The sequence below is a fragment of the Poecilia mexicana genome, unplaced genomic scaffold (genome assembly GCF_051168715.1).
Source record: "Poecilia mexicana isolate PSO_F unplaced genomic scaffold, ASM5116871v1 scaffold_16, whole genome shotgun sequence".
In the NCBI taxonomy this organism is placed as follows: Eukaryota; Metazoa; Chordata; class Actinopteri; order Cyprinodontiformes; family Poeciliidae; genus Poecilia; species Poecilia mexicana.
In genome coordinates, this window is record NW_028263385.1 from 5,783,381 (window position 1) to 5,796,103 (window position 12,723).

The following is a 12,723-nucleotide window of genomic DNA, read 5'->3' on the forward strand; positions in this document are numbered from 1 at the left end:
AAGGTCATTTCTAAAAATTCAGAGATTAAAAGAGTTTTCTCACATTTAAGTGGAACAATGTCATAAAAAATGTTCCCAAGAAAATGCAGATAATGAAGCACATTTGCCTTCTCACACCAAAGCCGGTTAAGTTCAGGAAGGTTCTGTCACTGGCAAAAATCTGTCCCATTTCAAACCCACAGTGAAATATGCTTCACTTCAGATAGAAATAACCTTTGGGTGGGTACACTTATGAAAAATGTACCCAAACATTACTGGAAAGCAGAGTCATAAAACCATGTCCTCCACCCAGTGTTTACTCAATTTGAAATTACTTAATCCAGCTTCAGAAACACCCACAGGTCAAGAGATGGCCTTACATAAGGATGGAGGCCTATGAGGTGAAGCCACAGTATTTTGAGTTTATGTAGAAATCCAGGACTTTAAACCAGTGATTCTGGTACTTGGCGTGGCCCATTTACCAAATCTCCTGGTTGATTTTTGAAACTTTACGCTTAGAAAAACAAATTGGACTTGACACAGCCTTTTGTCAATGGAGATAAAATAAAATGCACTCACAACTCAGACTCGAGTCCAATTCTTTATTAGAACCTGTTTATAGAACATTAGAGCTACATAAGTCAATCTGACTTGTCTTGGAAACTAGACAAATTAAATAATTATTGAAAATCAACACTTCAAGTACATTTGAAAGCCTTTTATTGAGCAGAAGCGTCAGGGTTTTTTGAGCAACACAAACAGCCATTTGTTGCCACTGCAGGCTTTATTCCAGCGTGGAGCCGTAAACCTCAACCTCACAAAGCGTAAGGTACTCGCTCCTGCCGGGGATGACGATGTTTACGTAGCGTCCCTCCATCCCGTTACAGTCAAACTCATAAAGACTCTTTCCTGGAGAAACTGTGATCACACCACATCTGTGAAAAGAAAACAGAAAATATTTATTACATTCTCAAGGCTGACACTACATTTGATAAAACCAACAAATGAATGAGTTGTCAAACCAACAACTTTCCTTTCACAAAATCAGGAAATTCAGTTAATTAATAAACTACCTGGGATTGTTGTTCCCATTGTTGTCAAGAGAATCTCCGATACGGATCTCGGCGCCGCTGAGCCGTTCTTGAAATGAATCCCGGTTGACAACCTTAACGGAAAACACTTTGCGTGTTTTCAGCATATCCAGTCGCCACCAGGGGCTGAGGTTGTTTGATGTGTGCGAGCAGGAAGCCTGACCCCACTCGTTTCTGCGATTTCCATCAATGGCGTTATATGCAAGACCAACTTCGTACAGTGATGACTGTGTGGCTTTGCCTAGAAGGGCAAGGTTCTCACCTGTTAAGAGAAACAGGGATAATTTAAAAAGAAAATAAGCAGGAATTAAAATTAAATTTAATTTCCCTTTGGGACCAATGCAGGATTTTTTTAGCTAAATTGAACCAAATTTCAGTCACAGCATTTGGATGATGAGCTTAGAGTTTGGTGGCAGCAACAGGAAAGCATTAGTCCTTCCTTCAATCAACAGTTCAAACTGGTGTTTACGGCATTATGTTGGAGGAAATATTTTATTGCTAATCTTCAGCTTTAAGATGCTCAGTTGAAAAATCTGACGCAACTGTGTGAGGCCATCATGTTAATTTACGAGCCAAAATCTCTGAGGATGTGTCTGTTGCCCTGCAGAATCTATGGTTTTGCGTTTGTGGGTAAGTGTTTAAAAACAAAGGTCTTCAGCATGGGGGTCGTGACCCCAAGGATTTTTGCAAAGAGACTGTAGGAGTGTTGTGACATTTCTGACTAATTAGACATTCTTTGTATATTTCTTTAAAGTGAAATTTCCTTATAGTGGCAGTATGTAACTTTTACAAAAATGTTTTTTTCAATATTTGTTAAGATGTTAACCATGTCATGACAGGCTAAGAGACAGATAATCCGTGAAAAGGTAGAGCTCCTCCACTTCCTCCCTAATCTACCATTGCCATCTGAAGAAATCCCAACCATGAGCGCCTCAGCGTTGTCAATAAATGCTGCTCAATATGCTAATGGAGGTGAAGCAACTTACTGTTCTTGAACAACTGTTTACCTGCCATCAGCAGAGGCCAAGCTAACTAGCTTAGCATTCTTGGCAGGCTATGTTGTGGTGAACCAGCTGTAGCTTAGCAGAGAGCCAGGGGCAGGGAGTGAAGACAATAGTAATTGACAATGCTAAGACCCGCCCCCTGGCTCTGATTGGTTGTTTGTGATTAAGTGGTGGGTGTATTTTTGCAGTTAGTACTGGGAACACTGGGAGAAGGCAGAAGAGCTCAATTTTTTCACAGATTATTTGTGTCATGTTATACTCATATTATATTGCCACAACATAATACTAATTTTAACAAATATCTCATATAAAAAGAAAAAAAAAATTCCCTTCTCACCCTCCGCGGGTGAAGGCCACGGATGTTAAGACTTGGAAGCTACTAACCATGCATGGAGGGTTCCACCCCAAATCCAGCACCCTGAGACTGTACACAAGCCGTAAGGAAGGAGGCAGAGGACTAGTGAGTGTGAGAGCCACTGTCCAGGATGAAACATCCAAGATCCATAAATACATCAAGGACAAAGCCTCAACGGACGATGTGCTCAGCGAATGTCTCAGGCAATGGGGAACAGAGGACGAGGTGCTGGAGGAACCATCATGGGAAGACAAGCCCCTACATGGGATGTACCACCGACAAATGACTGAAGTGGCTGATATCAGGAAATCCTACCAATGGCTGGAAAAAGCTGGACTCAAGGACAGCACGGAGGCCCTCATCCTGGCCGCCCAGGAACAGGCCCTAAACACCAGAGCAATAGAAGCTCAGATCTACCACACCAGACAAGACCCAAGGTGTAGGTTGTGCAAGGAGGCCTCTGAGACAGTCCAGCACATAACAGCAGGGTGCAAGATGCTGGCAGGGAAAGCGTACATGGAACGACATAACCAAGTGGCGGGCATAGTGTACAGGAACATCTGTGCAGAATATGGACTGGAAGCCCCGAGGTCAAAATGGGGGACACCCCCAAAGGTGGTGGAGAATGACCGAGCTAAGATCCTGTGGGACTTCCAGATCCAGACAGACAAGATGGTAATGGCGAACCAACCGGACATTGTGGTGGTGGATAAAGAACAGAGGAAAGCCGTTGTGGTGGATGTAGCAATACCAAGTGACCACAACATCAGGAAAAAGGAGCATGAGAAACTGGAGAAATACCAGGGCCTCAGAGAGGAACTGGAGAAGGCCTGAAAGGTGAAGACCACAGTGGTGCCTGTGGTCATCGGGGCCCTCGGGGCAGTCACCCCCAAACTGGAGCAGTGGCTCAAACAGATCCCAGGAACAACATCAGACATCTCAGTCCAGAAATGTGCAGTTCTAGGCACAGCCAAGATACTGCGCAGAACCCTCAAGCTCCCAGGCCTCTGGTAGAGGACCCGAGCTCAGAGGATGAAAGAGACCACCCACGGAGGGTGAGAGGGGAATTTTATATATATATATCCTTTATTATAAAGGTTAAATACTACATGTTACCATCATGAATCAAATTGCTAAAAGCAAATATAGACAACTTTTTTCTCAGTTCATTTCAGTTCAGTTTAACATTAAAAAAAATTACATCTACATGTTTAAAAAATATCAGACTCTCTCAAGATTGAACAACATTGTTCTAGAAACCTCTCACCGGTTGGGGCGCGGTACCCATAGACCTCCACTTCACAGAGAGTCAGAACCTGGTCTGATCCAGGTATTACGATAGTGACGTAACGTCCCTCCATGTGACCAGGAATATTTATTACTTGCGAGGTTCCACCTGGGATGGAGGAGATTGTAGCAGCTCTGAAAGAGGAAAACTTTGCAAGTGATATCTAGGATCTACTTGCAGTATTCTGACTAATTACTTAAGATGGAAAATGAGTTGTTAAAGACTAAATAAGAAATATACTGGATGTCCCCCACAGACCCTTCTGTCATACTGTAACACCTATAATAATCACTCACCGTGGGTTTTCAACACCATTGTTTTGTAGAGAGTTTCCGATGTGAATATTTGCTCCATTGATCCTTTCTTCACAGCAGTCTCCTCTGTTGGTGATGATGACCTGGGTGACGACATACGAGTCCAGCAGGTCCACTCTCCACCAGGGGTTGGACTCCCTTTCAGTGTGGGTGCAAGAACCTTTTCTAAGATTCGGATTTCGGTTTCCATCTATAGCTTTATAGGCATCCACAAAGCCACCCAACTCTCCTCTGTAGTGAGAAGACTCAGTGGCTTTGCCACGTAAAGCCACATTTTCTGGGGGGAAACAAAGTTAAGAATAGTTTGATCTTATTTTTATTGCAATGCTAATTATTCTGTTAAGTTCTTGTAGAATTTATTTAGTAATTGAACAACTAAATATGTGTTATATATTGATAATGTTAATTCCATCTTCTTCGATTGCAGGGGTATCAGCCAAAGTAAGAAGGCCCAGTCTTCCCTCTCCCCAGCCACTTCTTCCAGCTCCTTCAGGGAACCCCAAGGCGTTCCCAGGCCAGCTGAGAGACATAGTCCCTCCAGCGTGTCCTGGGTCTTCCTCGGGGCCTCCTCCCAGTGGGACGTGCCCGGAACACCTCACCAGGGAGGCGTCCAGGAGGCATCCTGACCAGATGCCCGAGCCTCAACTGGCTCCTCTCGACGTGGAGGAGCACCAGCTCTACTCTGAGTCCCGCTCGGATGACTGAGTTTCTCACCCTATCTCTAGGGGAGAGCCCAGCCACCCTGCGGAGGAAAACTCATTTTGGCCTCTTGCATCCAGGCCTCGTTCTTTTGGTCATGACCCAAAGCTCATGACCATAGATGATGGTAGGAACATAGATCAACCGGTAAATAGAGAGCCTCGCTTTTTGACTGAGCTCTCTCTTCACCATGACAGACTGGTACAGCTCCCGCTTCACTGCAGATGCTGCACCAATCCGCCTGTTGATCTCCTGCTCCACTTTTCCCTCATTTGTGAACAAGATCCTGAGATACTTAACCCTTGTGTGATCTTAACATCATGTTCAATCCTTGTCCTACGGGTCAAAAATGACCCGCCCTACCAAAGCCCCTAAATAAAGCAGCTTAATTGAATTTTAAATCCAAAATCTATTTTGCATGATGAAACAATCTGTTATTTATTAACTTAACTAAAATTCCATGAATTTTCTGTTAAGCAATGCAACAAAACAGTCACCAGTGAACAATACACTTTTTTTCATTGCCACAAACCAACTGTCATATCAGTTTTCTTTTTTACAAATCAACAAAATTTTGCTTGATTTGTGATTTGATGTTGAACATCAAAATAGTTTGTTGTTCAACTTTCTATGCTGAACAACATAATCTCATCATGATGAAATAAAATGTTATCCATCTTAAGACCTTTAGCAAATATTTGCCAAAGAAGAATATGATTCCTCAAGAGTCCCAGCATTAACTACAATAAATTACTGTAGTTTAATGTACCCAACCTTAAAAACATTCAGAAATAAGAAAATCATTCAAAAATTACAATCGCTACTTTGTAGTGTAGAACAAAACGGTATTCCACACTTACTGCTAGGGACTAAGTGCCCATAGACCTCCACTTCGCAGAGGGTGAGGATCTTCTCAGAGCCAGGTATTACAACAGTGACATAACGTCCCTCCATGCCACCAGTTATATTTATTGTTTGCGAGGCTCCGCGTGGCATGGAGGAGATTGTAGCAGCTCTGAAAAAGAAGAATTTCAGGTTAGGACAGGCAGTACTTTATTAATACAGAGGAAATTATGAGGTAGTCTATTGCTTGTGTACATACATAACCATCAATAAAGTCTAAAATAAAAACAGTATTACAACCACGCACTGGGGCATGGTTGTAATACAGGGGTAAAGTGTATGGAGGCCTCAGTCCTCCATGCATCAGTCACAGGTTCAAGTCCAGGTCTGCTGACTTTTGACTTGTTTTCCCCTCTCTCACAACCCGCTGTTCTGTTGATGCACTGTCAAATAAAGGCAACTAGAGCCAAAAAAACAATCCTTTAATCAGTGTTGTAGTACTCAAGATCGGTCTTGGTCTCGAGACCGGTCTTAAGACCATTTTTTGATGGTCTTGGTCTCGTCTCGGACTCTACTCAGTTTGGTCTCGGTCTTGTCTCGGTCTCGGGCGCTGAGGACTCGGCATTTTATTTCAAGACCAGTCGAGACCGCAACTGTGAAAATATCACTAAACATACAACACACTATCCAGTTTATTTGTTATTATTTTCAGTGGATGCAAAACGCACCGATTAAAATCCAAGCAATGACATGCTTCTGTTTCTCCCCCTCCCCTCCCCACCTTTATCCGCACGCAGCGCTCTAAGACATGCACAGTTGTTTTCTCTGAGCGGCAGAAGATGTCTGTCTAATCGTCAGTAATAGAATAGCGCTGTATAAATCATAAGAAATCCGATGGCCACAGCTAACTCAGCAGCGCTTCGCTTTCACAGACGGTGGGGACAACGTCTAATTTTTTTCATCACTTAGAAAAGAAGCTCAAAGAAGGTAAGCTCCTTTAATGTGATGTTAGCAAAGCTAGCTGTACAGAGACACAAAAAAAAGTCACTCACTGCGCTGAGTTATTGTGAGGTGTTGACTGACTTGTCGCATATGGGACAACGCTGTGTCCAAAAGTCTGCAATATAGTGATGTGACATTCAAGAACAGTCCGATTCTTCTGTACAACTTTTTACTTATTAGATAGGACTGGAGTGTCACTGAGAGCCGTTGTTCTATCAGATAGCCATACGCTGTCAGAATAGCATACATGCAGTCAGTACCATGCCTGCATGCGCATTAAGAAGTCCGACAGTCAGAGGAGTTGTCAGTTCACCATAGCAACAAGTTATGATGAAAATAAGTCATTAAATTGTTTTCAATGATAACTGTATAGATATACATGCGTTGTCGTGGTTTCAAAGTGTATTTAAAGCAAGGTCTGGCTGCAGCTGGAGTCAGCTACAACACACGCCCGTGTAAAGAGTTTGTTCTGCTTTTAATATTGGTAAAATTTATTAAGTATTTAATATCTAGGTATTTTTATGGGAATATGGATCTTTCAGATCAATTTGAGAATTAATTTTGATCATATTTCACATGTTATCGTATCATGTAGCGCGGGGCGCTGATCTTGGTCTTGACTCGGTCTTGGTCTTGACTTGGTCTCGGACCCTGAAAGTCTTGGTCTTGTCTCAGTCTCGATACACTCTGGTCTTGGTCTTGTCTTGGTCTTGGGTTAGGTGGTCTTGACCACAACACTGCCTTTAATAAAAGGCACAATATAAATATACAAGCTACCAAAGAAGAACAATCAAGACATTTATTTATATGTTTCCCACATATCCCACTCCCACCAATAGCAGCATTATAGAGCCTGTTAGCCGGTGGTATGAAGGAGTTCCTGAGCCTCTCGGTGGGACCGCCCACTGACAGGAATCTGACCCTAAGAGTGTACAAGGGATGGCTGGTATTGTCCAGAACTGCTCTGAACTTTAAGTGTCCTCTTTTTCACCTTTGTTTCAACAGAATCCAGTCTCATCCCAACCACAGAGCAAGCTCTCCTGATTGGCCGGTCCAAACTCTGCATGTCCCTTCTCCCCTCCCCACCCCCCACTCCAACAGACCACTGCGTAATACACATACCACACAATTGACTGCTAAAATATATACAGCTGCTTGGAGCACATGAAAAGAGGCGAATCTCCTTACAAAATAGATTAGGTTATGTCCTTTTCTTTATATCATGCTTATATTTGTCTGTCAGTTCAATCTATTGTCCAGATGTACACCTAGGTACTTGTATATGTTGACCACTTTTACATCATTACCTCCTATGGTAATGGGAAAGTCCAGTACCATCTCCTTTGTTTTTTGTAATGTTGAGCTGGAGTTCGTTCTTTCTGCACCATGCTACAAAGTCATCCACAAGTCTTCTGTACTCCTATCCTTTATACACAGTTGTAGTATTGTCAGAAAATTTCTGCATGTGACATATATTAGTGTACCAGTTGAAATTGATGGTGTACAGGGTGAAGAGTAGGGGAACAAGCACTGTGCCCTGAGGGACACCTCTACTGCTGGTCTTTGTGGTGAACCTACAGCTCTTCATCCCAATGAACTGTGTTTTTGTTGGTCAAGTAGTCAGTGATCTAGTGCACCAGATAAAACTCAACATGCATGATGTTCAGTTTTTCCTGAAGTAAAAGAGGCTGGACTGTAGTAAAGATGCTTAAGAAGTCAAAAACTAGTGTCTTCCAAATCCAGCCCTGCCCTCATCCCCCATCCATATTTAATACTGGAAACCTATATGATGATCACTTACAGTGGGTTTTCAACACCATTGCTTTGATTAGAGTTTCCGATGCGGATCTCTGCTCCGTTGATCCTCTCTCCACAGCAGTCTCCTTTGTTGGTGACGATGATCTGGGTGATGACATACGAGTCCAGCAGGTCCACTGTCCACCAGGGGTTGGACATTTCTGCAGTGTGGCTGCAAGATCCGTCAAGGAAGAAATAATTTCTGTTCCCATCAATTGCACTGGAGGCAGATCCATACTTATCTGCTCCAAAGTAGGGATGAGCCTGAGTTGCTTCACCACGTAAAGCCAAATTTTCTACAAAAAAAATAAATTTAAAAAAAGGTTTAGAATAATGATTTTTTTTATATAGTTCTGGTAGATACTAATTGAAAATTAAAATATTTGTCAAAGATTTCCGATGCTGTTTAATTATTGCTAATTACATAATTGGTTATATTTTATATTGTCTGAACTACTTTATCTACAACCCTGCAATGATAAGAGAACTGATTTCTCCAGCACAATGCACCACGTCACAAAGTTTCATTCATAAGCTGGGTTTCTACTACAAATGTGCGCAAAACATTGCTAATGTCGAAAAAACACAGTTTCACAATGGCGTTGTTTACATTAAATAAGAATCGTAATTAAAATCAGGGGTGAATAAGATTGTTCAAGTCATAGATCATGCCGTGCCATGATCCTCCAGCTACTTTCTGTCGTCGTCTTCTTCATTTGTGGCAAAGGTTGTTGACCATGAGACTTGTGTGATGTGAAAACAGCCTTTCCATTGCAGTTTTGTGAAATAAACCAATTTCAATATCGTCGATAAGCCACTTCTTCCTAGCACCAACACTTTTTATCAAAAACAGGAGTTTTTCTTTTTTTTAATTATCATGTTTTCATTAAGCAAATTTATTTTCGAAATGTCACATTGAGTAATTATATAGTCAATGGAAACAACGTTATTGTAAACTTTGTTTTTGTTTGTTTTTTACAAAATGAGTTTGTCATACTGCAGTGGCCTCCACAGTCACCAACTCAGTAGCACACCATTATATATACTGCTCAAAAAAATAAAGGGAACATTTCACTTTAATTTTGTGTGTTGCTCCAAATCCAGGCCTCCATTGGTTAATAAATTTGATTTCCATTGATGATTTTTGTGTGATTTTGTTGTCAGCACATTCAACTTTGTACAGAACAAAGTATTCAATGAGAATATTTCATTCATTCAGATCTAGGATGTGTTATTTGAGTGTTCCCTTTATTTTTTTGAGCAGTGTATATACCACTATGTTAGAAAACTTCACTAACTGGCATAATAAAGAGAACTTGTTGACAATGTGATACAAATATATAGTTATAAATATTTAATAACTACATTTTATACCACTCAATTATAATTTATCCATCTAACTGGATTAATTGGACTGTTTCTCTAGATAAGTTGGATATGTTTTGGGTTTTGTGTTGTATATAAATAAACTGAGGAACTTTGTACTATAAAATGGCACAATCAAGGAACTATGTTAACTTCAAGTGTAATAAAAATGCTATATATCAAACATGACTTAAAATAAATTTGACTTTTTAGTTTGACTCCTTGAAAATTGGCCTCTGTCTCCTGAAGAAGCTCCTGCTTTTCCTGAAACTCCAACTTCAGCATATCATAGAAATAATGCTTCTTATTATGCCATTTACCTTCATTCTTAAGTATGATAGACTGAAAAGTAATTTGTATGATAAACTCAGCAGATGAGCAGTTCCACCCACTAGGCATTTGCTAATTGCTGCCACTAGTCAGCTCCTACTGACTAGTGGCAGCATATTGCAATGTCAATTAAATAATATCTTGTTCTTGCATATCTACTGTGTCAAAGAAAACAAGAAAAAGGATTAAGTGTCATTAAATGGACTGAACTTATATAGCGCTTTTCCAATCATTTTGACCACTCAAAGCGCTTTACACTAGAGTCACATTCACAATGACAAACGCTCACACATTTATACACCGATACGCAGCAATTTGGGGTTAAGTGCCTTACCCAACGGCACATTGACATGTGGCAGGAGAAAGCTGGAATCAAACCCACAACCTGCCAATCGCAAGATAACTACTCTACCCACACAGCCACAGTCGTCCCATTAATTACTCAGTGATGTTATTCAGGGCATTAAAAAAAATCTCCTCCCAGAAATTGATGACATACAGCAAACAATTTAGGAGCCACACCTGCAGCCAGGATCCAAACACAGACAGATTATTTAATAGATTCTGAACTATATTGAACTGTGATAAAGAGTGACAGGCACAGAAGCAGAAATCTCTCTACATCAAAATGTTAAATCTTAAATATTTAATCTAAGTCTAATCTGTGGATAAGAGTTGCTTCTTTAAAGATCAGCTGTCCTATGTTTACAGTCTCAACAGATTAATAAATATTTTTAGATTATACTTACGATAAGTTTGGGCTGAATACATTCCAAACAAGAGCAGCAAGTGAAACAAGACAATGCATCTCATGATTCTGCAAAAAACAGACATAATTGGAAATTATAACCCAAAAACAGTTTCTAAACTTTTTAACAATTACTAAGCTTTAGTTCTGATAAATTCTGGTAATTTAACATTTTAATTGTTAACTTGATGTTATTTGAAACTTAAATGAACGATGTTATAAATTCAGATCTTACCCTGATTTCTTGGAGGACAGATATTTTGTCACCGGAGCTGACAAAAAATGGTTTGAATTGGTTTGTCACAAAACTTTCTTCCTCACATAAAAATCTTTTCATCATCCAATCACATCTCACCATCTAGGTACTCCTCTTTTATTCCCGTAAATTCAACTGCATTTACAGATTACCAGAAGTAGCTTGTTAATATTTACTGCCCTCTCTTGTTCAAAGAACCACATTTGGGACTGAAGTCCGTTTTTGACTTTGACCATCCTTTCAGAAATGTTCTGTTTGCCTTCAGCAGTGTGCATGTAAGCAGATAGAAGAGACAGAGGAAGAACATAGAATCACTTCAACCATAACAGTAGCTTGAATTTTAACCCATGTTTAGACAATAAAATACCATAAAACAGCTTCCACAGCTTTGTCTCTTTGTTCTCATGGAGAAACAGCATTCAACTTCTATGCACCACAAATCTGGAATAAACTTCCAGAAAATTGTAAAACAGCTGAAATACTTGAGTTCATTTAAATCTAGGCTAAAAACCCACTTATTTTGGGTCCCCTCAGTGGTTGCGTATTTTTATTTTACCAGGTAAGTTAATTTAGAACAAATTGTTAATTTTAACAACAACCTGTGCAGAAAACATCAAAACATCACACAATAGAATATCATAAAAGGAAAAAAATACAGTCATATTCATACTAACTAAATTAACTATGTACTCATGATAAGTCAGCAGTATTTTTAAAAAGGTACATTTTGTTGGCACAGATTCCTTGCTTTTTTCCCAGACAGTCAGTCCTCCAGTGAACTGAACTCAGGCAAATATTTGAGCACAAGGTTTGTAAGAGCAGAAATACTATTTAAGGAGTTTTTTTGTGAAAAGGATCTTGGCACCTCTCTTGGTCAACTTGACCTGACTCCCTTCCTTCCATTTGCGCTTTGCATGCAAATGGAACCAGAAATTACTGGAAAGGATGTCTGTTTGTACAAGATAAGATCAACAATTTGAGATAAATTGTCCTATTCAGCAATTCTGAAATGGAGCAGATGTTGAGTTCGTGAGGTCCAAAATGTTTTAAAGGTCGTCCAATATTAAGGGTGCCAGGATCTGCCTGCGAAAACAGCAGTTACACGCAATTGGTTGAAACTTTCCAGCAGACACCAATGAAGATGGAAATGTATAAAAAAGGGTGATGTTAAGACTTCGGGGAGATTTTGTGTTGAGACTTTGGAAGATTTTTGAGTATTGAACTGATGAAACTGTAATGAGGAATCCGTGGTAGTGTAATACATCTCCGGCTCGTCTACGGCCTAGCAGCAAGAACTACGTCTCTGTGCGTTATTTCTTTTACTTATATATTTAAGAGTTTAGCCACCTTTCAATTCTTCAACAGGTTCAACAGTGATGCATCAATAAACACTATTTTAAGAAGATTGAATTTGTTTTATAAAAAAAAACAATTTCAAAATTCAAAGATTAAAAGTTAAAAGTCAATGGATATATCAACTAAATGAGATTAGCACTGATGGGTAATCATGTCACATAAGACTGGCGACAGTCACATAAACAAAATAAAACTGATTAACACTACCCTCTACAGGATGAGGAGAATAATAAAAGCTAAACTTGTGCTATAATATTTGCTTCACTTGGTGTCGCCCCTGAGGTGAGCTGAGCTCA

At 40.1% G+C, this 12,723-nt stretch overlaps 1 protein-coding gene across 1 annotated transcript; it reads right to left on the reverse strand.

Annotated features, from left to right (window-relative positions):
• Positions 1–567: 567 nt before the first annotated feature.
• On the reverse strand, positions 568–11,141 carry LOC106926467 (uncharacterized). Its single transcript, XM_015001430.2, has 8 exons — positions 11,051–11,141; positions 10,817–10,884; positions 8,377–8,668; positions 5,591–5,745; positions 4,014–4,308; positions 3,697–3,851; positions 1,053–1,332; positions 568–914 (listed from the first exon to the last, which is right to left on the reverse strand). The coding sequence occupies exons 2-8, from the start codon at positions 10,878–10,880 to the stop codon at positions 764–766; spliced, it is 1,392 nt and encodes a 463-aa protein (XP_014856916.2). The 5' UTR covers positions 10,881–10,884; positions 11,051–11,141; the 3' UTR covers positions 568–763.
• Between the last annotated feature and the right edge of the window lie 1,582 nt (positions 11,142–12,723).

Bases quoted from the DNA above. Each gene is read 5' to 3' on its own strand.
- LOC106926467 (XM_015001430.2), bottom strand. From the start codon at position 10,880: ATGAGATGCATTGTCTTGTTTCACTTGCTGCTCTTGTTTGGAATGTAT. The intron at 3,852-4,013 runs GTGAGTGATTAT...TTCCTCTTTCAG, and splicing joins AATGGTGTTGAAAACCCACG to AGCTGCTACAATCTCCTCCA. The intron at 1,333-3,696 runs GTGAGAGGTTTC...TTCTCTTAACAG, and splicing joins TGGGTACCGCGCCCCAACCG to GTGAGAACCTTGCCCTTCTA.